The sequence below is a fragment of the Schistocerca piceifrons genome, chromosome 3, assembly GCF_021461385.2.
Source record: "Schistocerca piceifrons isolate TAMUIC-IGC-003096 chromosome 3, iqSchPice1.1, whole genome shotgun sequence".
Taxonomy (NCBI): Eukaryota; Metazoa; Arthropoda; class Insecta; order Orthoptera; family Acrididae; genus Schistocerca; species Schistocerca piceifrons.
The window spans coordinates 521,491,338-521,519,088 of NC_060140.1; the positions used below are offsets into that span (position 1 = coordinate 521,491,338).

General features: G+C 41.9%; 1 protein-coding gene across 1 annotated transcript in view; it reads left to right on the top strand.

Annotated features, from left to right (window-relative positions):
• Positions 1–27,751, top strand: part of LOC124789608 (low-density lipoprotein receptor-related protein 4) — a 618,985-nt gene that overhangs the window by 436,892 nt on the left and 154,342 nt on the right. The window contains exon 17 of the mRNA XM_047257023.1: positions 10,041–10,256. Within this exon, the coding sequence (XP_047112979.1) occupies positions 10,041–10,256 (216 nt within the window). The remainder of the gene's footprint in view (positions 1–10,040; positions 10,257–27,751) is intronic.

Genomic DNA, 27,751 nt, shown 5'->3' on the forward strand with positions numbered 1-27,751 from the left:
ATTTCTTGGACTCTGAGGTGCCTAGTCATAATACATGTAATTAGACCACCCTGAATAAGTAAGACTTTATTAACTGCAACAAAACTTATCTTTGCTCACCAGACTCAACTGTATTTATGAAACTGCTCAGGTGGACCTGCAGTTGACTAAATGAGTCATGATTACTGAGTGGTGAACTGATACAAGTAAAGGAGGACTGTACAATGGCTTTACTACAGTCACTATAGTCCTTTAAAATTACTTGATAGTAGATGTCTGTCACTTGCCACTACGGTGTTGCCACATCAGCCACTGGCTACAGCTCAGTTATATGTGAGACATAAACATGGCAAGTTGCTTCACAAATGCTGTTAATGTGTAATGTGTTGGAAGTCACCGCCACAATGTATGTTGAAAGGCGAGATGCTGTGTCGACGGCTGATATTAAGTAACCAATGACTAAACCATTTTGTAGCCCTGAATTTAAACTCATGTTCTAAGCTAACTGTAGCTCCATGGTGTGTAATGTATCCACGAAAGTGGTTTTTCAACAATCTGTGGCAAAACTACCTATCACTTTGTTCATGGGTATTAAAGCTAACCTCTATGAACAAAAAAGGACAGGGAAAGTTCAGTTCCATGACTAAAAGCAATATTGTAATTTCTTGATATCATTGGTTACCCAAAACTATCCTCTCACTGGCCACACAAGGAGCCAATTTACCAGCCTATGAGCAGTGCTCGTTGGCACTTAGTGGCAGGTTATAGGTGACCCAAGCAGATTCCAGACATAAATGGAATGATAGGTAGAAAAATAAGAGCAAATAAAAAACAGTCAATATGATGATGAAATGAGTGGCAAAGAATCATCATCATCATCATTTAAGACTGATTATGCCTTTCAGCATTCAGTCTGGAGCATAGTCCCCCTTATAAAATTCCTCCATGATCCCCTATTCAGTGCTAACATTGGTGCCTCTTCTGAAGTTAAGCCCATTACTTCAAAATCGTTCTTAACCGAATCCAGGTACCTTCTCCTTGGTCTACCCGGACTCCTCCTACCCTCGACTGATGAACCCATGAGTCTCTTGGGTAACCTTGCTTCTCCCATGCGTGTAACATGACCCCACTATCTAAGCCTGTTGGTCCTGACTGCTACATCTATAGAGTTCATTCCCAGTTTTTCTTTGATTTCCTCATTGTGGACACCCTCCTGCCATTGTTCCCATCTACTAGTACCTGCAATCATCCTAGCTACTTTCATATCCATAACCTCAACCTTATTGATAAGGTAACCTGAATCCACCCAGCTTTCACTCCCATAAAACAAAGTTGGTCAAAAGATTGAACGGTGCACAGACAACTTAGTCTTGGTACTGACTTCCTTCTTGCAGAAGAGGGTAGATCATAGCTGAGCGCTCACTGCATTAGCTTTGCTACACCTCGCTTCCAGTTCTTTCACTATGTTACCATCCTGTGAGAATATGCATCCTAAGTACTTGAAACCGTCCACCTGTTCTAACTTTGTTCCTCCTATTTGGCACTCAATCCATTTATATCTCTTTCCCACTGACATTACTTTCGTTTTGTAGATGCTAATCTTCATACCGTAGTCCTTACATTTCTAATCTAGCTCTGAAATGTTACTTTGCAAACTTTCAATCGAATCTGCCATCACAACTAAGTCATCTGCCTATGCGAGACTGCTTATTTTGCCTTCACATATCTTAATCTCCCCAGCCAGTCTATTGTTTTCAACATATGATCCATAAATAATATGAACAACAGTGGAGACAGGTTGCAACCTTGTCTTACCCCTGAAACTACTCTGAACCATGAACTCAAGGTTGTGAGGGGAAATGACATGGAAGATCTGTTTGTGGACTAGGTCTGGGGCATAGTGCCTTGGTGAAACCCTCAGCATACGGAGTAATGGAGTTGTCACTGCAGATACGCTGTCCCCTGGTAACCAGGCTGTATGAGAGGAATTTTTGGTATGAAAGAGATGGTAGCTGTCAAAATGCAGGTACTGATGATGGGACAGAGGTGGAGATGGATCCATCAGAGAGGAAAAGGTCAACTTCTAGGAAAGTGGCACTCTGGGTTGAGGAGGAACACGTGAGGCGGATGGGAGAGAAAGTGTTGAGGTTGTGAAGGAACGGAGATAGGGTGTCTTGGCCCTGGGTCCATATCATGAAGATATCATCAATGGAGTGAACCAGACTAGGGGTTTGGTGTTTTGGAAGGCAAGGGAGGTCTTCTCTAGATGGCCTATAAAAAGGTTGGCATAGGAGGGTGCCATGTGGGTGGCCATGGCTGTGCCGTAGATTTGTTTATATACATTCCCTTCAAATGAGAGGTAGCGGTGGATTAGGATAAAGTTAGTAAGGTGTATGAGGACTGAGGTAGTTGGTTTGGAGTCTGAAGGACAAGACCATGGGCATGAGTGATGGTGTATAGGGAGGTGGCATCAACAATGACGAGTAGGGGTCCAGGAGGTAAAGGGGTGGGGATGGTGGAGAGTGGGTGAAGGAAGTGGTTGGTGTCTTTGATGTGGGAGGCTAGATTACAGGCAATTGATTGGAGGTGTGCAGAAATTCTTTCAGTGGGGGCACAATAACCAGCCACAATGGAGCATGCAGGATTGTTGGTTATATGGGTTTTGTGGAGCATGTGGAAGATTGGTGTGCGGGGTGTCACAGAGGTGAGGAGGGAAATTGGTTCATGGGAGATGTTCTGTGAAGGGCCTAGGGTTTTAAACAGGGATTGGAGTTTGTGTTGGACTTCTGAGATGGGATAACTCTGGAAAAGTTTATAAATGGAGGAGTCAGACAGTTGGCAGAGGCCTCCTGCCAGGTAGTCACTGCGATTCACCACAACAGCGGTGGAACCTTTATCTTCAGGTAGGATGATTAGGTCAGGATTTGTTTTGAGGTTGTGTGTGGCTGTTCTTTCTTCTACTGAAAGGTTGGTGTTATGAGGAAGGCATCTGGATAAGGATGGTGAGGCTATGTTGGAGGTAAGGAATTCCTGGGTTTTAACCACGGAAAGGTATGCTTTTCTAAATTGGTGCAGAAAGTTGGAGCAAGGTCCATTGTGGCAGGAATGGAGTAAAGGAAATGGAAATGATGCAGAAATGGGCAAAATAGGTGTTGCTGGCTGTGGAAGGAGCGGGATATGTGAAAAGACAGGTAAAGATGTGTAAAAAAAATACGTAATGCCACACAAAAACATGCACAGATATGTAAAAATATGCACAAATATGTAAAAATATGCTAAAATACGTGAATCTGCATGAAACCACATAAATTTATGCATGAATACATTAAAAATGTACAGTAACATGAGTGAAAAGGAGTGATGAGGGCTGGGAGTATGTGCATGTGTGTTGCAATAAACAAAGAGAGAGGGCGGGGGGTGGGTTACATCAAGGATCAAAGGTCATGTGGCATGGGCAGTAGTGGAAAACGAAACACTTAAGTACATCAGGATGAGGGATGAAGTGCAACCCACTACATCATTGCTCATATGCCATACTAACTTTATCCTAACCTACAACTACTTTTCATCTGAAGGGAAAGTATATAAACAAATCCGCAGCACAGCCATGGGCACCCGCATGGCACCCTCATATGCCAACCTCCTATGGGCCATATAAAGGAGACATTCCTAGCCTCCCAAAACACCAAATCCCTAGTCTGGTTCCGGTTCATTGATGAAATCTTCATGATCTGGATCAAGGACCAAGACATCTTCATTCCTTCACAACCTCAATACCTTCTCTCCCATCCACTTCAACCAGTGTACCATCTCCCTAGATGTTGACCTTCTCCTCTCTGATGGTAGCATCTGCACCTCTGTCCACATTAAACCCACCAACCGCCAACAGTATGTACATTTTGATAACTGTCATCCTTTTCACACCAAAATATACCTCCCATTTAGCCTGGCTATGTGGGGACGGCGTATCTGTAGTGACAAAGACTCCCTTGCTTCGTATGCTGAGGGTCTCACCAATGCCTTCATAAGCAGGCACTATGCCCCAGACCTAGTCTGCAAACTGATCTCACTTGCCATTGCCCCCTCACAACCCCAATCCTCCCATCACCCCCAAAACCAGCCATTAAGGAGTGTCCCCTTCCTCACCCAGTGCCACCCCAGACTGGAACAACTGAACCACATCCTTCACCAGAGTTTTGATTATCTATCATCATGCCATGAAATAGAGGACATCGTACCCAAGATACTTCCCACCCATCCTAAAGTGGTGGTCCATTACCCACCCATCCTCCACAACATCCTAGTCTATCCCTATGCCACTCACAATCCCAACCCCTTGCCACAAGGCACAAATCCCTGTGGAAGACCCATCTGCAAAACCTGCCCAATCCACCCACCCACCGCTTCCTATTCTAGTCCTGTCTCAGGTTTATCCTACCTTACTGGGACCAGGCCATGAAATCAGCCATGTTATTTACCAGCTCTGCTACAATCATTGCACAGCTCTTTATATTGGTATGACTACCAACCAGCTGTCCACCAGGATGAACAGCCACTGCCAAACTGAGGCCAATTGCAAAGAAGACCACCCTGTGGCACAACATGCTGCTGAATATAACACACTTGATATCAATGACTGCTTCACTACCTGAGCCATCTGGATTCTTCCCTCCACCACCAGCTTTTCTGAACTGCACAGATGGAAGTTATCCTTACAACACGTTCTCCACTACTGTAATTATTCTGGTCTCAACCTACAGGAACATACAGTCCCTACACCCTCCAACCAATAAAGTTCACCCCCTCTGCTCTGTCATCTCCTTCCCATTATTGTCTCTCGTCCTGGTTATTTGCAGCCCTCTGCCAATGCATCCGTCTGTCTTCCGTCACTCCTCTCCTGTTTTGTTCCTTTTTACCTGCCCCACATCATCCTGATGCTGCAACACAGCATTCATCTCTCTCCCCATCCATTCACTACTATCCCTTCCCTTCCCCACCCCCTCCAGATTGCTGCTTGAATCCCACATGATGTTGCATTCTGTCACGAGATGCTGGTCATGTGTCCATGAGGTGTGTGTGTGTGTGTGTGTGTGAATTCTTGATATTCCTACCTGCAGTTTCCATTGTTTGAAATAAAAACTTGCATTTAAATCAATAAATTAAATAAAAATGATAATCAAATTCTTTTGATTAGATTTAGAGAAAAAGAATTAAAACATTTGATGAGATTTGAATGTACGACATTCAGTGTTAGAAGTTATTATGCTAACCAGTGCACTAAAGTACAACACCGAGTCAAATTGTTATATTTTTGACAGTGATCACCCAGTCATAATGTTGAACTGCAGCCTTGAAAAGCTCAGTTTCATGCAATGTTGTGTGAAATTTATCTAATATAGGCAGATCTCTCGCACATGTGATGCTGAACTGCAAATTGTGCGGTTGCATCCAGTGGTGTTTAGTTAGTGCTGTGTATGAAATGTGTGTATTTCATTAGCATCGTTATGTATGTAAGTGTTGTGTGTTGTTTGTGGTGTGGTTATCATTTATGATGAAATACAAAATAAAAGTGCCAGTCCCATTATTTGGGATCCAGACACATCAAGAAAGAATGCCAGACAAGGCATCGGAAGTGAAGTGAAGTGAGCTGACCAATTGTGGCACTTTGGCAATGGTGAATCGTTTGTACATGACATTGAGCACTCTGATTGGCACAAAGTATGGAGATGTGACACAACAGTGGGATTGGAGGGGGGGGGGGGGGGGTACAGAACACCAACACAAATGCGGAGGTAGGTGCCATAACTACAATCGGCACTGAGAACCCACCTGCATCCCAGTATCCATCCTGCAAGTGGCTGGAAATGCCAACCAGGAAACCAATCACAGGGTGTGCATTCGTGGCCATAGGTGCAAAGACAGACGATGTGTCAAGTGGGCAGCTGGAGACAACATCTTAGTCCTCCATGGCGTCTGGCCAGGCAGCTGTGTCATGGGCTGACAGCATGACTGCAATGCTGGTGTTGGTGCCAGGTTGATGTCGATGGGCATCTCGCACTGCAGAGAGGACTGTGCGCCAGATGTGACATCTGTAACTGTGACAGCGGCTGCTGCATGCCCTGGCTGCGTGCCGGATCTGTGAACGAAAAGTTGGTGGCAGAATCTCCCGAGTGGATTGGTTCAGATGCCTCTGTGTAAACCCATTGGACTGTGGATGATGTAGGTGGAATGGGCAGGACCTCAAACACCTCTCCCCATTCCCATTTGCAATCCCTGCCAACACATGAAGCAACACTGGTTGCTGAGGCCAAAACTGTGAATCAGAAGGAGGGGCATAAAGTCTTCCCATGTGTGAGTGGCTCACAAATTGTCTATCTGTGATTTGAAGATACTTACAAAGTGTTCAGCTTCATCATACGACTGAAGATGAATATCCATTCTCTGCACAAAACTGTTAAAACTTCCAAGATGTGAACTGTGGCCCATTATCTGACACCATTTGTCAGTAAACCTTCAACGTAGAACATTGACAAACGAGTTGATACTGTGCTGATGGATGTGGTAGACTTCATTGGAATGATAAAGGGAAACTTGCTGAGTGCATCGACAACCACTGGACAGCATATGTTCCAGTATGGCCCAGCTAAATCTATGTACAGATATTCCCAAGGCCCGTCAGGATGTGGCCACACAAAGCACCACTGTGGGGGAGTGGATTAATACTCTGCACACATTGCACACTCTGAAGTCATGGCCTCAATTTGTGAATCCATCCCTGGAAATGTACAATAGCGCCTTTCCAACTGCTTGGTGAGAACAATATCCCAATTTCCTTGGTGCAACAACTGGAGAATTTCACGCTGGATAGGTTAGGGACCATGACTCTTGCATTACCATTGTCAGTGTGCATCAGGAGGTTGCCCATCTATACAGAGATGGCAAGCTGATGAGCAAAGTAGCAATGAACCACCAGGAGGTGGATCTTCTTGAGACTCCGCAGTCACCCACAGCGAACAAACTCGAGCACCATCTACAAGGGGGGTCTGATTCCATCTTGTGCGTCACAAGGTGGAATGTGACTAGAAAATCTTCCAAAAGACATGTTTCTTCTGGATCAATGTGGTGACAGGAGTCCTTGGAGGAATCAGATGCAACATTGGAGCCAGTAGGGAGCCTCAATAGGAGGTCAGTGTTGAGTGTTTGGTAGTGGGCCAATATGACAACTTGTATTGATAATTGGACAAGAGAAGCGCCCACTGTTGTAAATTCTGTGCGGTGTGTGCTGGGACAGGCTGGGAGGACCCAAACACGGCCATCAATGGTCTGTTGTCTGTAACTAGAAAAAAGCGGCAGCCGTACAGGTGTTGATGGAAGTGCATGATCCCATTGATGATAGCTAACACCTCCTTTTCAAGCTGGTTGTAGTTGTGTTAGGCCTTGGTCAATGTCTTTGACATGATCACAATAGGCCTTTCATTGGAGACTACTTGGTGTGACAATACTGTACCAGTGCCATAAGAGGAGGCATCTACTGCAAGAATGACAGGCTTGTTGGGGTCGATCATGTAGTAGTGCATCTTTCAGCCACTGGAAAGTGGTCTGACAATCAGCCAACCATATGAACAGAATGCCCATGTAGTATAACCGATTTAGAGGTGCCACGATCTGAGTAGCATTTGGGATAAAATGGGTGTAATAGGACAGCTTCCCCATTAGAGCTCGCAATTCTGATACATTTGTTGGCAGATGACCACTTAGTGCAACTCTGATAGATGGATGCCATGCACATTAATCACATGGCCTAGATACTCAATTTCAATGAGAAAGAAGGAACAATGAAAACAGTTGCATGTCAGCCTTGCTTTGGACAACACTTGGAAAAATGGTTCTAAATTCTGTAGGTGTTCTGCTGGCATACGACCAGAGACAACTATATCATTCAAATATTTTGAACAAGAAGGTACTTGCGAGGTCAGTTGCTCAAGATACCTTTTAAAATATCTGGGATGGAAGTGCTACCACATGGTAACCATTGAAACTGGAATAATCCCTTGTGTGTGTTGCTAACAAAAATCTTCTTTGACTCTTCATCTAAAGGCAGCTGCAGGTAGACCTCCCAGACATCAGTTTTTAAAGAAAAAAAAAAGACCCTGACTTAATTTGTACATCAAATCCTCAACCTGGGGCAAAGGAAAAGAATCAACAACATTTCGTGACTTGACAGTTGATTTAAAGTCTGCACAGAGTCTCATCCTGCCGACAGTTTAATAAGGACCATCAGGGGTAATGTCCATTGGCTCACCAACACTGATTTGATGACATCACTGTCCTGCAGTCACTGCAATTCTGAAGCTACTCGGCCCTCTAATGCATGAGGTACAAGATAAGCATGAAAAAACTTTGGCTCCACATTGTCTTTCAGTGTTACATGGGCCTTGCCTAAACTATCATGGAACAGAGAACTGTACTTGCCACATAATGTATTAATATTAGTCAGAAACCCCGATAAATTAATTTGTAACACATTACCATGAACTGACAGTCTGAAAAGGTCAAAGCTACACATGCCAAATATGTTAGTAGACTCATGAGAGTGCAACACATGAAATAACACTGCTTTAATAGTACCACGGAACATGACTGGCAAACTGCATGCACCAAGCATTGGAATAGGTTGGCCCTTGTGTGCTGACACCGATTACATTGTTCATATGTAGCGTGGTTGAGCAATCTAACAGTAACACCAGTGTTTAACTGGAAATTAACACACTTCTTGAACACACGCAACTGAACATACAACTTATTCGATTGTTGATTGATTAGTTCAGAGTTTGTGTCCTGGTAGTCTGACAAAACAACAACAGGACTGGCATACTGTTGTGCAGCAGACACAACATACACCTCATTAGAATCACTGTCTGACATTAAATGTGAAAAATGTTTAGCGCCATCTGCACTTAGTGGCCATGTTTGCCACATGTAAAACACATGGCTTTGTATCAGAGGCACTGTGCCTTGTCATGTGTTTGAAAGCAAAGTGGGCAGGATTTCCATGATTATGTGGGCTGCGCCGTGGCATGACAGTGCGACTGGTTCAGACGTGACCTATATGTGAGGCAATGTCTGACCTGACAAAGGGAGGAGGGGGTGGGGGGTCAAAGTTGGTCCCTGAACTGTCTAACTGTTTTACTCATGATAACAGATATTGCAGGTGCTTAAAAATCGTGCTCAGTTACATTGACAGTGGCCTGTGACTCACTAACTGAAAATACTGTACTGAGGTCAGGGTTTGGATGCTTTAGTACGGCAGCACGAATATGGGACTAAGTTCTGTTACCATTTGTTTGTATGACTGTCCTGGTTGCTGTTTTAATCTGAAAAACTTACAATGAGCAGCCACTACATGCACTTGTGATTTAAAATGATTTGACAGTTTGTCTACTAATTTGTCATAGGGGACCTCATGAGCCTGGCAATCTGGAAACTGTTTTACTACCAACTTTAGTACATCTGAGCCTTTGGTGTAGACATCTGACAGCAATGTACATTTTACTTCCCAAAACACTAATACAATATAAAGAAACAAATATTTCTGAGGCCCTGACAAAGCAGCCATCTGTTTTACAGGTTTTATTTTTGGTTTTCTTCATGGAACACCCTATTACTTTTCATTTTTACTAGGCTCACTTCTGCACATCATCCAGCATCTGTCCACTGTAGCTAGACACTATCTGGGAAAACTCTACTGCATCCCTAAAACTGCCACCTCAATGCTATCAGAAGGACCTTAAACAGAAACTGACAACAAATCTTCTTCAGATGAATGGATTTTAAAAAAAAATCTTCATGTTTGAGACTCAACCACATTTTTAAATTTGTATGTCTGTCAATCCTACCTTTGATACTCCTGTTATGTAGCTGGTAAGTTAAGGTGAGTATTATATGAGATGGATACCTTGTTATTAAATTCAGTGAAATTAGAGGGGGAAAGTGTGTTCTTATTTTCAGGTTTTCTGATAACTTAAGAATCACAAATAACAGCATAAATCTTACAATTACAGGAGGCTACATGTACTGGAGTGACTGGGGTGAAGTCCCAAAAATTGAACAAGCAGGAATGGATGGCTCAGACAGATCAGCTTTAATCACACAAAGACTTATTTGGCCAAATGGATTAGCAATTGACTATGCCCGAGGTCGTTTGTATTGGGCAGATGGAGGAACAAAGGCTATAGAGTATGCTTCACTTGATGGAAGTGGAAGAAGAGTTCTGATAAGTTAGTATATTTATGTTGTTTCTACCTTTTGTGCCAATTTAGACTGCAATGGTTTTCAGATATTCTCCATGCATTTTTCATGATGAAAACATATGAGATTTTTTTATAGGTCCGCACAATGCTTTTCTGCATGTTAGTGATAAAAATATCTAAACAGTCTCATCTTGTGCTCAATTATTATATTAGCTGTGAACTTGTGGTGTGATATTGATTTATTTATTGTGTTCCATAGTACTATTGATGGTTCCTTTATTGTATCCTTTAGCTCTGAAATTATTTCAGTATTACATATACTGATCAAGAGAGTTCACTGAATCTACGGTGAAGGCAACATGAAGGAAGAACTTAAAGAGCTCTGTACCACATTCACAGCTAGCAGAACAATGAAAAAAATCATCAGCAGAATCATATCCACAAAGAAGAAGAGTGACAAGACAAGGAGGTGTAATAGCAGCTTTCACTCTCCTATTACATGTGCATTGAGTCACCAAGCATGCGAGGAAAATTCTTCTCAGAGTGCTCATTAAATCGATCTGTCAGAATAACAACAAAATTACATTCTGAGGCCCACAAAGATGCCATTTTGTGCTACTTTCACTAGGTATTTATGATGTCAGTTGTGGCTGCTGAGTAGTTTACATTAAAAAGACTGGGTGACATATCAAAATACAGCAGAAGGAGCAACACGTATGACTCAACATCATAAATTCTCAGTCGTAGAAGACCAAAATGAGTGTGATAAACATATAAAGTTTGGGGAGGTTTTTGTGCAAGGTAGGTAGCCACTTAGCTTCAAAGGAAAGGTGTGAGAGAAAATTAGAAGATGGTGGCTCACCAACATGATTCACAATGATGGTTATGAGCTTCCATTGTCTTGGCTGCCAGCTGTAGCCAGCATAAAAATGGACTATGCTCACAAGGCTGCTCGTTGGGCATCCCTGAAGACACGTCTGTGAAAGGCACACAGTATACTTACCTATTCTAACTGCCACCAAACACCATGGGAGCCACACTACATCGCAGAAGCAATTCTGTCCTGATTTGGCTTTGTGGACTAAAAAATGTCTTACCAATAACAATTAATAAACATCATCAGCTCCCTTCTACTCTACTCCTAGTATCTAATCAAATGATGATTGGAAGGAATTATTAAGTTGGTGCATAAGTTTGTAGCATTTTTGTTTCGCATGTTGTTATTCTGGTTACTATGGGTTCATTTATTGACTGTCATTTTTTCTTGTAGTTCACTGTTGCTATTTGAGTTTACACGTCCTGGTCAGCCAGAACATTATGACCACCAACCTGCTATTGAAATAAACCCATCCAGGCAATAGCAGCTTCACCTAACTGGGAATGACTGCTAGTTCAAAATAGTTCAAATGGCACTGAGCACTATGGGACTTAATATCTGAGGTCATCAGTCCCCTAGAATTTAGAACTACTTAAACCTAACTAACCTAAGGACATTACACACATCCATACCCAAGGCAGGATTCGAACCTGCGACTGTAGCGATTGCGCGGTTCTGGACTGAAGCGCCTAGAAGCGCTCGGGCACAGCGGCCGGCGACTGCTAGTCAGACACATGCATGGTGCATGTAGTATCAATAAGCATGCTGTCTGTGTGCAGAATGGGGGAGCATGTAATCTCTTTGAGTTTCACTGAGAACAGATTGTGATGGCCCACAGGGTCGGCATGAGCATTTCAGAAATAGCATGACTTGTCAGGTGTTCGAGGAGTGCTGTGGTGAGTGTCTTCATGAGATGAAACCATGTCCAGATGTTGAGGGGTTGGGCAGCCACTCCTCTTTACAGATGTCAGACGTTGTAGGCTGGGCAGCCTGTTAAAACAGAACAGGCAGCGAACTGTGGTGGAACTAACATCGAACTTTAATGCTGGGCAGACTATAAGTGTGTCGGAACACACAGTGCACTGAACACTCCTAAAAATGGGCCTCCGATCTGACAGCCCCTGTATGTGCCAATATTAACACCATGGAATTGGCAGTTATGGCTGAAATGGGCATGTGACTTTGGCACTGGAGATTGGCACAGTGGCAGAGCATTGCATGGTCTGATGAATCCCAATACCTTCTTCATCGTGCTGATTGGAGGGTGTGAATCCTTTGCCTTCCAGGGGAACAGCTCCTTGGCACCTGTACTACAGGAAGCTGATGCCAGTCCCACTATGCTCCAGGGAACATTCACGTGGGCATCCACATGTCCAGTGGAGCTTGTGCAAAGCACCATGGCAGCCAAGGAGAGTCATACATTGGTTGCAGACCACGTACACCCCTTCATGACGATCATGTTTTCTGATGGCAGCAGCATTTTTCAACAAGATAATGCACCATGTCACAAGTTGAGGACTGTGATGGAGTGGTTCGAGGACACAGTGGCAAGTTCCAATTGGTGTGCTGGGCCCCCCAACTCACCAGATCTGAACCCGATCATACACATCTGGCATGTGATTGAATGTGCTATTGGAGTTCATCACCCCCCTTCCCATAATCTATGGGAATTAGGTGACTTGTGTGTGCAAATGCTGTGCCAGTTCCCTCCAGTGACCTACTAATGCCACACTGCTTCCATGCCATGATGCATCACTGCTGTTATTCATGTCAAAGGTCGACATACCAGCTATTAGGTAGGTGGTCATAATGGGTTCTGGCTGATCAGTGTATTGTCATTTTGTCATTTGGAGACTGTGTAGAGATGTAGACACTACAAAATAGAATGCCAAGTGAAGAAATTGAAACATTTCTGACATCATCTTCTGTTCGAGTTCAGTAGAGGGGTAACAGTTGCAGAGACAGCCAGAAACATTTGCACTGTATATGGGGATAATGCCATTGGACAGAGCATGACCAGAACATGTTTTTCTCATTTTAAGTAGATTGTTTTGACATTGGTGACTCTCCAGTTTCAGGAAGACCTGCTGGGTTTGATGAAGACTGTATAAACACATTAATCCACAATGATCCACGTCATTGTACTCAATAACTGGCAAAGGTGTCCCATTTGCATGTGGTGGGGAAGGTTCAGAAATCGAGTGTATGGATACCGCATGTTGTAAGTCAAAATCACAAAAATCATTGGGTGCTTCTCTGCTTACTCATCATCAATTGACTCATGAACAACACCAACCATTCCTACCCTGTATCATTACTGGTGATGAGAAATGGTTCTTTGTACTAACATAAGGAAAAGAAGACAGTGTGCAGGGTAAATATCATAGAGGGAGACCAAGAAATATATACACTAAGCAGATTCAGAAGGATGTAGATTGCAGTAGTTACTCGGAGATGAAGAAGCTTGCACAGGATAATGTACCATGGAGAGCTGCATCAAACCAGTCTCTGGACTGAAGACCACAACAACAACAAAGAAAAGAATGGATTGGTTGAGCCAAAACAAAGCACCAACTCCCCATACAAATTCCTGTGTGCACCCACAAAAGATAATGTTATGCATCTGGTGGAACAGCAACAGTGTTGTTGTTGTTGTGGTCTTCAGTCCTGAGACTGGTTTGATGCAGCTCTCCATGCTACTCTATCCTGTGCAAGCTTTTTCATCTCACAGTACCTACTGCAACCTACATCCTTCTGAATCTGCTTAGTGTATTCATCTCTTGGTCTCCCTCTACGATTTTTACCCTCCACGCTGCCCTCCAATACTAAATTGGTGATCCCTTGATGCCTCAGAACATGTCCTACCAACCGATCCCTTCTTCTGGTCAAGTTGTGCCACAAACTTCTCTTCTCCCCAATCCTATTCAATACTTCCTCATTAGTTATGTGATCTACCCATCTAATCTTCAGCATTCTTCTGTAGCACCACATTTCGAAAGCTTCTATTCTCTTCTTGTCCAAACTATTTATTGTCCATGTTTCACTTCCATACATGGCTACACTCCATACGAATACTTTCAGAAATGACTTCCTGACACTTAAATCAATACTGGATGTTAACAAATTTCTCTTCTTCAGAAACGCTTTCCTTGCCATTGCCAGCCTACATTTTATATCCTCTCTACTTCGACCATCATCAGTTATTTTGCTCCCCAAATAGCAAAACTCCTTTACTACTTTAAGTGCCTCATTTGCTAATCTAATTCCCTCAGCATCACCCGACTTAATTCGACTACATTCCATTATCCTTGTTTTGCTTTTGTTGATGTTCATCTTATATCCTCCTTTCAAGACACTGTCCATTCCATTCAACTGCTCTTCCAAGTCCTTTGCTGTCTCTGACAGAATTACAATGTCATCGGCGAACCTCAAAGTTTTTATTTCTTCTCCATGAATTTTAATACCTACTCCGAATTTTTCTTTTGTTTCCTTTACTGCTTGCTCAATATACAGATTGAACAACATCGGGGAGAGGCTACAACCCTGTCTTACTCCCTTCCCAACCACTGCTTCCCTTTCATGTCCCTCAACTCTTATAACTGCCATCTGGTTTCTGTACAAATTGTAAATAGCCTTTCGCTTCCTGTATTTTACCCCTGCCACCTTTAGAATTTGAAAGAGAGTATTCCAGTCAACATTGTCAAAAGCTTTCTCTAAGTCTACAAATGCTAGAAACGTAGGTTTGCCTTTCCTTAATCTTTCTTCTAAGATAAGTCGTAAGGTCAGTATTGCCTCACGTGTTCCAGTGTTTCTACGGAATCCAAACTGATCTTCCCCGAGGTTGGCTTCTACTAGTTTTTCCATTCGTCTGTAAAGAATTCGTGTTAGTATTTTGCAGCTGTGACTTATTAAGCTGATAGTTCGGTAATTTTCACATCTGTCAACACCTGCTTTCTTTGGGATTGGAATTATTATATTCTTCTTGAAGTCTGAGGGTATTTCACCTGTTTCATACATCTTGCTCACCAGATTGTAGAGTTTTGTCAGGACTGGCTCTCCCATGGCCGTCAGTAGTTCCAATGGAATATTGTCTACCCCGGGGGCCTTGTTTCGACTCAGGTCTTTCAGTGCTCTGTCAAACTCTTCACGCAGTATCATATCTCCCATTTCATCTTCATCTACATCCTCTTCCATTTCCATAATATTGTCCTCAAGTACATCGCCCTTGTATAGACCCTCTATATACTCCTTCCACCTTTCTGCTTTCCCTTCTTTGCTTAGAACTGGGTTTCCATCTGAGCTCTTGATATTCATACAAGTCGTTCTCTTATCTCCAAAGGTCTCTTTAATTTTCCTGTAGGCGGTATCTATCTTACCTCTAGTGAGATAGGCCTCTACATCCTTACATTTGTCCTCTAGCCATCCCTGCTTAGCCATTTTGCACTTCCTGTCGATCTCATTTTTGAGACGTTTGTATTCCTTTTTGCCTGTTTCACTTACTGCATTTTTATATTTTCTCCTTTCATCAATTAAATTCAATATTTCTTCTGTTACCCAAGGATTTCTACTAGCCCTCGTCTTTTTACCTACTTGATCCTCTGCTGCCTTCACTACTTCATCCCTCAAAGCTACCCATTCTTCTTCTACTGTATTTATTTCCCCCATTCCTGTCAATTGCTCCCTTATGCTCTCCCTGACAGTGTGATGCACTACAAATCATTCCCCCAACGTGTAACCATAACTGCTGACATTTATTGTCAACAACTGAGACATTTTGCAGACACAATCCAAGAACAACGAGCTGGAAGACAGTGTCAAGTAATGCGAGTCCATGATAATACCCATCTGCATACTGCTAGACTGACAGAAAAACACTGTACAAGAGCTGGATTGGGAAGTCATTCTTGCACCTACCTTATTCACCTGATCTTGCTCTCTCAGATTTTCGCCTTTTCCATTCTCTGTTGAACAACTTTCAAGAAACTTCCTTTCTGGATGAAAATACACTCCAAAAATTGCTTTATGAATTCTTAAAAATTGCTTCACGAGTTCTTTACTTCAAAACCACATCACTTCTACATTTGCAGAAATGAAAAGTTACTCCAGCATTGACAGACTGTTATAAATAGTGAAAGAGAATGTATTACTGATGACTACAGTCTCTGTTAGACGTATCTGTTGTGCAAACTAATGGAAAAACACTACAAAAGTATTCACCAATCCAATATAATGGCAGGAGTGAAGACATTAGATCAGAGTTAAAGTTACGTTTCTCTGGTAGTAGTAAATATCCTGATAAAGGCCACCTGCAACAGTAGCCAAAGCATTGGTACTGCATTTTACAACATAACCCAATCTGTAATCCAGAAGACTATCATGGAATGTGACTGTTGCCTCAGAAGCTTGGAATCTGTATTGCATGTCCAGTATCAAGAAATCCTACATATGTATCATCAGCTAACAAGTATTTTACACTCTATTTGTGGAATAAATGAGGAAAGAAGGACTGTTATATGCTGCTTTGTGAGCTGTTGTTAGTCTAATACTATATACACAGTCACCATGGGAACAATATGTGGAAGCATAGTATCAGTTTCCAAGAGTAAACTGATTTCCAAAATCTGTCAGTTTGTTCAACGTTATTTCGACATTTCATACTTGAGTGGAATTCCAGTAAATGTCATACAAGAATTTTATAAGCAGTCTTTTTGTAGCCACATTAAAATTTTTCTATTCCTTATCATTGGAGGATGATTAAACAACTTTCATTTAATAAATATAAAGAACTAATGGAGTTTTACCAGGCAACAATAAATGCTGGAAATCATCATGTCATAATGTTTGCTTTGAACTACTCTTTTGTGTCTTGATCACTTTTATCACTTATGCTCCTTATATTATACAGCATCTGCATGTTCCTGATCATTATAGCACTATCTTTGTAATCAGCAAGACGTAGTGCTCTTTTCTATTTCTCCCGTTCATGACTCGATTTTGATTTTCATATATTAAAGTTTATATGACATTCAAAGTTTGGTGATCTTGCAGTTATGCAATTAAATTTAATGAGAAACCACACACATCACTTGTATAATAAAAATACATAACTTTTACATTGTAACATTTTCATTATCTTTCATCAAATGTGATGAACACTGACGTACAGATTGAAATGTTATGGGTAGCCCAGTTACACCTAAAACACACAGTTTTGGCTGGATGATGTGGTGGTGTGTTTTGACCATTAGTGGAGCCAGTTTGACTTTGCCTTCTTCAGCGCTGATGAGATTGAGCACAGTTATGAGATAGCTGGTTTCAGTGAGTGAATGGCCACAGTGGTGCAGGATATTTTAGCTGCATGTTAAAATGTGTTAAATTTCATTCTTCCAGGCATGTAGATACGAATCACTTTTACCAAACAGAAATTAAATGCCTCACAAAGCTACAGCATACTGAAGAATTTGTTGAACTTTACACACCACAGCTGCTTCATTATCTGAAAGTGCTTCTTGGCAATGCAGTGACTGATAATATGCTAAAAAGCAGATGGTTACTACACTTATCAGAGTATACACAAAAAAAAAACCTCTGAGTATGCACCAGTAACCACAATATTCTGGCCAAAACAGAACATTCTATGATGAAAATGTATTTATCCACGTGTATTGCTACTATTACTACTATTTAATTGAAGTGCTGCTGGCAGAAAACATTGAACTATCAAAAAGTCATCAAGCAGCAATTTTACTGTTTGCACACACAAGAGATCTATTGTTCCTTTGGGTCTCTGTACATGATCCTGAAAAAAGTACAATATATGGTGTCCCTGTGGTGATAAGATAGCTTAATATCTGAGTAGTTCTGTACATTCTATACATTGAAGACTGTGCATGGAAATTCTTTGGCAGCTTTTTTTAATTATTATAATTATTTTATGATAGGTTTCCTTTGCATATTTTACCACATTCCGTTAGATTACCCACTGACCCACAATACAATTAGTAAAAAAGACAATGCTGAGAAAAACTGCAGAGTTATTGTGTGACTATAGAGCGTCTGTAACACCACATTACAGCTACATGTAGGTTCATTTGTTTGATTGAACATGTTCATATTGATGTTATTAGTGGACTCCTGTATTCAAATGTATATAGATACTGTTTGACAGCAGTTGATCACTTCTCATACTGACCTGAGTCCTTTCCAGTGGCGGATACAACACCTGCAAATATCACAAAAACTTTCTTTCAAAGCTTGGTAGCACAATTCAGTGTACCACTTCACGTTGGAATGGACTAAGACAGACAATTTAAATCTTAATTGTTCTACATGATATGAATCATATTTGGGCAGTCACTACCATTGGACTGCAGACATTAGTAGAGTACCTGCACTACCAGTTAATAAAGGCATCCACTTCTCATGACTCTGAACAGCGGACTGAAAGCATACCCCTAGCCTTATCAGGCTTGGGGAACACCACCAGAAAAGACTCAAATGCTACAACAGTTGGTCTAGTTGTGAGCAAATGCTAGAACAGAAGAGTTCTTTGCTGATGCATGAAATAATACTGTAGAACTGTTGGACTTCATGCAGCAGTTGCATTCACAGACTTCTAAATTACAACTGCTGCGTGGGATTAGCCAAGCGGTCTGAGGTGCTGCAGTCATGGACTGTGCGGCTGGTCCCGGTGGAGGTTCGAGTCCTCCCTCGGGCATGGGTGTGTGTGTTTGTCCTTAGGATAATTTAGGTTAAGTACTGTGTAAGCTTAGGGACTGATGTCCTTAGCAGTTAAGTCCCATAAGATTTCACACACATTTGAAAACATTTTTAAATCACAACTGTCTATGCCAAAGGAATATGGGCTCATGCACCATTCATTTTCTAAGACCTATACAATTATTCAAAAACATCATGTTTTGTGATTCCACCTGAAAGCCATTTCAACACCATATTGACAAAACATGTTCATTAGAAGAAAAAAAAGAAAAGAAAAACACTGGATGCATTTGTAAATAAACCTATTGCCTTAACACTGTTTGTGCCTTTTTTGTATCCTCTGTCAAATTAAGTTTTTTTCCTTGTTCCATTAAATGAGTCAGTAGTAGTCCTTCACCATCCAAAGGATAGTGACCATAACCTTTTTTGACAAAATGTGTGGCAGCATTTCACAAGTTCTCTTGTCGCTTGCCTTGCTGTGAACCTACTTTATATACTGCTATTTCATCTCATATTTCACATACAGAACCTGTGTCTCATAACACTGGACAAAAAATTGTTAAATTTGCCTGCATACCGTAGAAGGTACATGAACTCTTAATTCATTCTGTTTACTCTTATGATTTTCAGCAAGAAATTTGGGTGCCCAGCCAACACAAAGCTTGCAATAACCTTATCTGTCAATTAGCATGCCATACAAAAGTCTTAATGGAAAAGTGGAAACACCTCAATAAGTTTTTGGTCTTAAATCGATCAGTAAATATTTTATTCATTTTTCTGCAGATGTTCATCAGTAACTATATATTGTGTGGTTATGCATATCATTTTGTCTGTCCTTAATCACGTAATACTGTTGTCTCACACCACTGTAGCATTCTCTCTGTACATTAAACAAATATTGTCGTGAATAGCTCTGGTTTTCCTATCATTCTAAGACTGCTGCACAGTCAATAAGATTATAGGTTCTAACAGTATAGTCAAACTGCTTTGCTGATGTATTCATACAGTTATTTATTGGACATTGTATACTATTTTTTATGTATGCTTTTAAAATATTTAGATACATGTCATACAATTGATGAAAAAGAGACCACATATTGCTTAAACAAGATGACGTAACTTGGTTTGAGATTAATGATACTGATTATTATAGTGAGGTATATAACAATAGGAGGCATATACACACCCTGTGAAGCACTTACAGTAATACATTGGTCCATACACAATTTGTGTTCCATCAATTCCATTATGAATTTACTGGATTCTTTCTGTTGTCATTGGTGGTAGGTGCATGTACGTTTATGATGGTACAGCCCTTGCTTGTTAATATAGACAAGAGAACTGATATTTGCTCTGATGGTGATGCAAAACTTGTTACAGATTCTGTTGGATTCCATTTGAGCTTGAAAGCTGTTCCAAGCACAGTGACTTTATGTGTATTCTTTATGGCTGGTTCCCTTTTAAAAATCCTGTAGCCCTCTGATTCAAGTGTGTTTTCATCTTCGTATCTGGTTCCTGAAGAGCTAGTATGAGTCTGTGTAATACATCCGTCAGCTGTTGTAAGTTTCCCAGTCTTTAGTAAAGTGTTGATGTTCAGTCTGCCTAGCAGATGTTTTTTCTTAGGCTGTATATGAGAAGTTCTAGGAAGCTCTGAGTCCTCCTTATAAGATGCTCTAGGCTCTCCAGAATCTGATGGCTTAGTTGCACCTCTGTTTCCAGTGATGAAGGGTTGTTTATCTCCTGGAATACTTTTCCGTTCAGTCATGTCTTGGTTGAAAGTAAGTTAGTAAGGGGTGTTAATCCCTTATGGGATGTTGCATATGTGATTTATTCATCAGATGGATCTTAACAGGCTGCGCAATGTGGGAACAGATGTCTTTTGTAACTGACCATTTGGTAACAGATGCTACTGATTTTCACAGCAGTCATCAATATGTAAACAGATGCTGACCTTGTAACACTTGTTGCATGTCAGATGCGACATGGGTTTTTGCTCCTCTTGGTGTGTTGCTTTTACCACTAAGTCCTCCATACTGAGGTTCCCCTCTCTGCCTTTGCTGCTGTTGAGGTATCACTGCCAAGAGAAGATTACTTAATCACCTTCTTTCCCATTGAGATTAATATCTTCATCCACCCCAGAAGCCGTTAATCTTATGGAAGTTGCCAGAAGATCACGTGAATTCATAGTGAAGTGCAGCATTACTCTTTGGTGACAAGTGCACAAAAAAACCTTCTTTACTCATTGATTTTTATTACTTTTTTGTATTGACATAGATTTTTCAGTTCGTAGAGTTTGAGCTTAAAAATAAAAAGTTATTTCCTAACTGTTTCATTGAATCTGTTTAGCAGACAGAGGTAAGCTGTAGTTGGCTAAAGTGTTGACCCCATAAATTGAATTCCATTGTAGACAAACAAATGCAGCACCATTCAATATCATCTACCGAAGAGTTGGCATGCCTACATGGCAAACAGAGTACTATGGATTGGCAGAACACTTTGTTGAAGCACACCGAAGATTTATGAACCAACACTGAAAACCAGAAAAATGCTGCATTGAACTTTTCTATTGCATCAAGGAATGACCGTTCGGCGGATAACTAGCAAGATGAAAATACGCCCACTGCAGTTCATTCCTGATAAATCTGAATTATGGTGTGCAATGCTTGATCTGACTTTATAGCACCACAGCATAGTAAACGAAGATACCAAATTTATGATCACTGTTAGTGGGCCTGACAATAAAACAGCAATGATCACTGCATATATAATACTCTGCCCACCCACCATGCCAAAGTATGTACATTTTAAACAGTTACTCCTTGAGCAGTTATGTTGGCCAGTGGAACAACATATCCAACAAGCACTGCATGGTTAGAGGAGAGGAGATTAGCCCCCTTCAGAATTTTAGCAGCATCTGCAAAGCTTAGTCGATGACACTGAGTTGCCAGATACAACACTGCAACGTATATGGTACATACATTTGCTAGAGGCAGTTAAAATAACTGTGCCACTTTCTGACAAACACGGTATTTCATCATTGCTCTCAGTAGCCAACAAGGTCTATGCCTCATTAGATGCATGGCATACGTCGTTGGTGACATTTGAGTACAGCAATACAGACCTTCAGGAAGCTGCAGTGATATGACAACATCAAAAAGCTGGATCACATTGACGGCTTGTGGCGACTGATATTGACATTGATCGGAGGCAAGGCAGGCACATACAAGAAGAGCAAGGAAGATGGCAGCTTGTCTAAGGAGTATATCTGCTGGTACCACCATCGCTTTGGAAACACGGCAACATGGTGCAGGTCACACCAAACGGCAACAGTGGCTGGCAATAGGTGCCTCCAGTCATGAGTTTGAGCACCAGCACCTACCACTGAGAGGTGAGAGTGGTGACGGGCAACTACTGGTGAGTAACCTTTCTTCTTTACCCTCACTGTCCCAAAGACTTTTTGTCACAGATGCTAAATCTGGCCATACTTATGTAATGGACTCAGGGTTGGATGTTGGTGCAATGCCTGTTAGAAGTTGTGATGTGAAGCTTTCTCCATCTTAATCAAAGCTCACAGCAGCAAAACAGACTTCAGTAATGATTTACGGAAAATGCCAGATAGATTTAGACCTCAGTTTCCAAGAACGTTTACCATGGACTTCTGTGATTGTCGATGTGTCAGACACAATATTGGGTACAGATTTCTTGTTTCATTGTACTGTTGAAGTAGCTATTGGCTCATCAAGCTTCTGCCGGGGTCTGCAGTGCACTGAAGGCACCCTGGAATGAGGTTCTCTGCCTAGGTTTGATGAAGACGGCATGACGCCACATGTAGCAAACTGCGAATCTGTACCATGTGCACAGCCAGTTAACCACACATCATGGTCCATCACACCAGAACTACACCCAGTCAACCAGTGTCTCTGTGCCTGTGCCAGTTAGCACTTGATCATTTCACTGCAGTGAAGGCAGAATATGAAGAACTGTTGCACTCACAAGTTGTCTGTAGATCCAACAGCCCATGGCCAACACCACTTCATCCAGTAAAGAAAGAAGCAGGACCTGGAGACCATCTGGAGACTACTGGGCGCTCAGTACCCATACCGTACCCAATCGCTATCCGATACCACATATTAGGGATTTTATGCGTGTGCTAGCAGATGCGACCATTTTTAGTGTCAATGATTGCCGGAAAGCATATCACCAAATATCAGTTTCAGCTGCTCATGTACCAAAGACCACTGGCATGACACCATTTGACTTATTCAATTACCTCCGTAAGCCATTTGGTTTGAAAAATGTGCCAGAAACTTGACAGCGGTTTGTCAATGATGTACTAAGAGGTTTACTGAACTGCTTTGCATACTTCAGTGACATCATGGTCTTTTCAGCATCCGAGAAATTGCATGAACTGCATCTAAAGACTGTTTACCGACGCATTGGTGCATATGGCAATGAATCAAAGTGTTTTCCATGACAATGTCAGGTGCCATTCTTGGACTACTTCGTGACAGCAGCTGGTATCAGCCCGCTGCAAGATAAACTTGCCCTTATTGTAGAGATGGCTCACTCTGTCAATTATCACCAACTATGTCAGTTCCTTGGAGCAGTTAATTTCAATAGACAACATCAGCGTAATGCGGCAGCCATCCAGGCACCTTTGATATATGCACTAGCTGGCAAGTACGCAGTGGGCAAATGGCCTTTGCCGTGACATTAGAGATGCCAATGGCATTCGATAAGGCCAGGCATGTCTACCTCAGGTAATCATGATGGCACACCTGGTTCCTCAGGCACAACTGGCAGTTGTTGTGGATGCTAACCAGCAAGCCAGTGGTGCAGCTCTACACCAGCATATCAAAGGCCACTGGCAGCCCCCGGGCTTCTTCTCCTGTAAATTCATGTCCTCACAAGTTAAATGGAGTGCTTATGATAGGGAATTTCTGGCAGTTTAAAAAACTGTCAGACACTTTCTGCCGCAAATGGTTTTCACAGACCATAAGTCAATTAATTTCGCCTTCAGTAGGAACAAGGATGGTTGCTCATTGTAACTATTTAGACAACTTGAATTCATCACCCAATTCATGACAGACTTGCAGTATATAAAAGGAGCTGAGAATGTCATGATGGATTTGCTGTGTCAGTTGGAATTGATCTCTCAGGCTACTGACTACAAGGAGTTAGCTGCTGCGCAGGAGACAGACCAACAACTCACCAAATTCCATTGAAATAGTACATCCAGATAAGTCACTGTTAAATACAACCTTCTGGCGAATGTTTCCAAGTTTGGTGTGACGTATCACAGGGAAAACTGAGACCTTTTGTAGCTTGGAAACTGTGATGGCAATTATTTGACAGAGTGCATAGGCTGGCTCACTGGGGAATAAATGCCAGTCTCAAACTGATGATGGACAGATTTGTGTGCCCCAATATAAATAAGGACTGCCGTAGTCAGGCAAAAACATGCTTAGATTGTCAGAGGGCCAAAGTTGGACAACAAATGCACAAAATGGTAGGAGATTTCCCACTTATGATGCAACATTTCAAACACATGCACCTGGACATTGCGGGACCTCTGTTGTCATCAGAAGGGTACTGTTACCTCGTTACTGCAGTGGACCACTTCACCAGATGAGCGGAGGTGGTTCCATTATCAGACATTTCCATGGAAATGGTAGCACAGGTGTTTCTTTCATTGTGGATCGCACATTTCATTTGACCTTTACATGTCACCACAGACCAGGGGCATCAGTTTGAATTGATGTTGTTCTCAGAATTGCCCAACCTCTGCAGTTCACACCATCATCATATCACGACATACCACCCAACAAGCAATGGAATGATGGAATGCTGACATATGACATTAAAAGCTCCGTTAATGTTCCACACACTTTCTTGGTCGTCAGCTTTGTTACGGGTTTTTTGGGCCTTCATACGACATTAAAAGCAGATTTAGGAGCATCCATTGCAGAATTGGTTTATGGTGAACCCTTACAACTACCCACAGAATTCTTTGCTGATCAGACAGAACTGCCAAATGAACTGCAGACAGTGCACAAACATATGGTCAGACTTAACTCAGCTGCTGTCTCGAGACATGGGGCGGTAACTACATTTGTGCACAAAGATCAGTGGTCATTTACACATGTGATGCTACAGATGGACGCTGTCAAATTGCTGCTGCAGCCCAGATATTTTGGACCCTACAGTGTTCTCTCCCAGGACAAACAAACCATGTATGTAGATCAAAATGGGAAGAACCAAGTGGTATTGTTGGAACGGGTCAAACTACAAATATGTTACCAACTGAAGAGGTGTACACGCTGAATACAAAATGTCACCTTCTGCACTTCTGGACATGGATGACACCATCTCAGAACCACAAGAAGTGGTATCGTCATTGCCAGCACTGGAGACTGAAGAAGTTCAAGCAATGCCTTCAGTACACATGAGAGCTTGGTGTCAGGTGCAATACAAGTGTCCCCACCAGGAGAGAATTCGCAGTGAAGCGAAGCATTATTATGTGGCGAAGAGTGCACAGACAACATTCTTTACTGTTTGATTTTTATTGCTATTCCTTTTATTGACGTAGATCTTTCAGTTCATGGTGTTTGGGCATAAAAATAAAAAGTTATTGTCTAACTACTTCACTGAATCTCTTTAGTGGACGAAGACAAGCTGCAGTTGGCTAAAATCTACCTTATCTCCCACATTGCTGACTAATTGGCTTCCTCTCTTTTCTTACCAAGGGACCAGTTATTATAAATAGACTGGTTGATTGCACATATTTTATAAAACACCATTATGAAATTTTATTGCTTGCATTGACCTTCAATTTGAAACCCTTAGTTTCACATAAGTTTGATATTTCATAAACATATTCACAGTTTCTATTTCTCTACCAAAAATTCAGACTTATAGTTTGTATCAATTTCTTCTGGTGAATTATTTCTTATTTGTTTTCTCAGTTCATAGATAAAGGTTTTGATGTCTACAACAGAAATATATGTTTTTATTGTATTTACTGTGGCATTTGCTAGAACTGTAGTAGAAGTCCTAAAGCAATGACCAGACATGAATGGGAGATACATATATATGACTCTGAACTGTAGACAGGAGGTATATATATTACTTAAAAGCATAAAACTTGCTTCACAATATGCTAAAAATTATTTTTTAAGAAAGATATACAATATACAGGAGAGCAGCTAGCAATTTTTTGTTGTGTTTCCTCCTGTATGTATGTGTGTGTGTGTGTGTGTGTGTGTGTGTGTGTGTGTGTGTGTGTGTGCGCATGTGCGTTTGCACTATGACTTGGCTTTAACACCACGAGAAGGGAACACTTGTTGGCAGATTTGTCAGTGTAATGTGGTCTAAGTTACCTTTGATTCTTCTTCTTCCAGTGTAGCTGCATTGTAGTTTTTGTTCTCGTGGTGTGGCTGCCCTGTTCTAGGCCTGTGCATGAACTTACTCTTCTTGACTTCGAATTCAGGCAGGATGATGCTGTGAAAAAGTGTTTCATACTTGCAGCTATTAAATGATGAACATGTCTTCAATGATAATCTGTATTGTTTCAACTATTTACATCAATTATGAGGACAGATCCAAATGGCAGTAACTCACAAACATAAACACATTGCTCAATGTGTCCAGTCACATCAAACTCGACTTAAAATCTAAGATTTAAAATCTTTATTTGTCTTGAGTGTTTTCATTGTAGCATGTCCATTTTCTCTGAGATATTCATGACACAATCAAGGAGAGTATTCTTATTAGAAAGAGCAGATAAGCAGTTGTTAACATCCCACTTAGTAAATGAATCGACTTCATTTACTTCCAGTATGATGAATGTGGAAGAATTATGGGCAAATTTTAAACACACTGTAAATCACGCATTGGACAAGTATGTGGGTTACAGATGGAAAAGACCCACCATGGTTTAACAGCGCAATTCAGTGAATGCTCAGGAAGCAAAGACAGTTGCACTCACAGTACAAGAAAGATCGGGAGAATGAGGACAGGCCAAAGTTAGCAGAGATTCGTGCTGCTGTAAAAAAGAGCAATGCGCGAAGCATACCTTATCAAATGATCTTGCTGAAAACCTAAGGAAATTCTGGTCTTATGTAAAATCAGTAAGTGGGTTGAAGGCTTCCATCCAGTCACTCACTAATCAGTCTGGCCTGGCAATGGAAGACAGCAAAACAAAAGTTGCAATTTTAAATTTAGCATTTGAGAAATCTTTCATGCAGGAGGATCGTACAAACATACCACTGTTTGAGTCTTGTACAGATTCCCATATGGAGGACATAGCGATAGACTTCCCTGGGGTTGTGAAGCAGCTAAATGGGTTGAAAATAGCCGGCCGGTGTGGCCGTGTGGTTCTAGGCGCTACAGTCTGGAACCGCGTGACCGCTACGGTCACAGGTTCGAATCCTGCCTCTGGCATGGATGTGTGTGATGTCCTTAGGTTAGTTAGGTTTAAGTACACTCCTGGAAATGGAAAAAAGAACACATTGACACTGGTGTGTCAGACCCACCATACTTGCTCCGGACACTGCGAGAGGGCTGTACAAGCAATGATCACACGCACGGCACAGCGGACACACCAGGAACCGCGGTGTTGGCCGTCGAATGGCGCTAGCTGCGCAGCATTTGTGCACCGCTGCCGTCAGTGTCAGCCAGTTTGCCGTGGCATACGGAGCTCCATCGCAGTCTTTAACACTGGTAGCATGCCGCGACAGCGTGGACGTGAACCGTATGTGCAGTTGACGGACTTTGAGCGAGGGCATATAGTGGGCATGCGGGAGGCCGGGTGGACGTACCGCCGAATTGCTCAACACGTGGGGCGTGAGGTGTCCACAGTACATCGATGTTGTCGCCAGTGGTCGGCGGAAGGTGCACGTGCCCGTCGACCTGGGACCGGACCGCA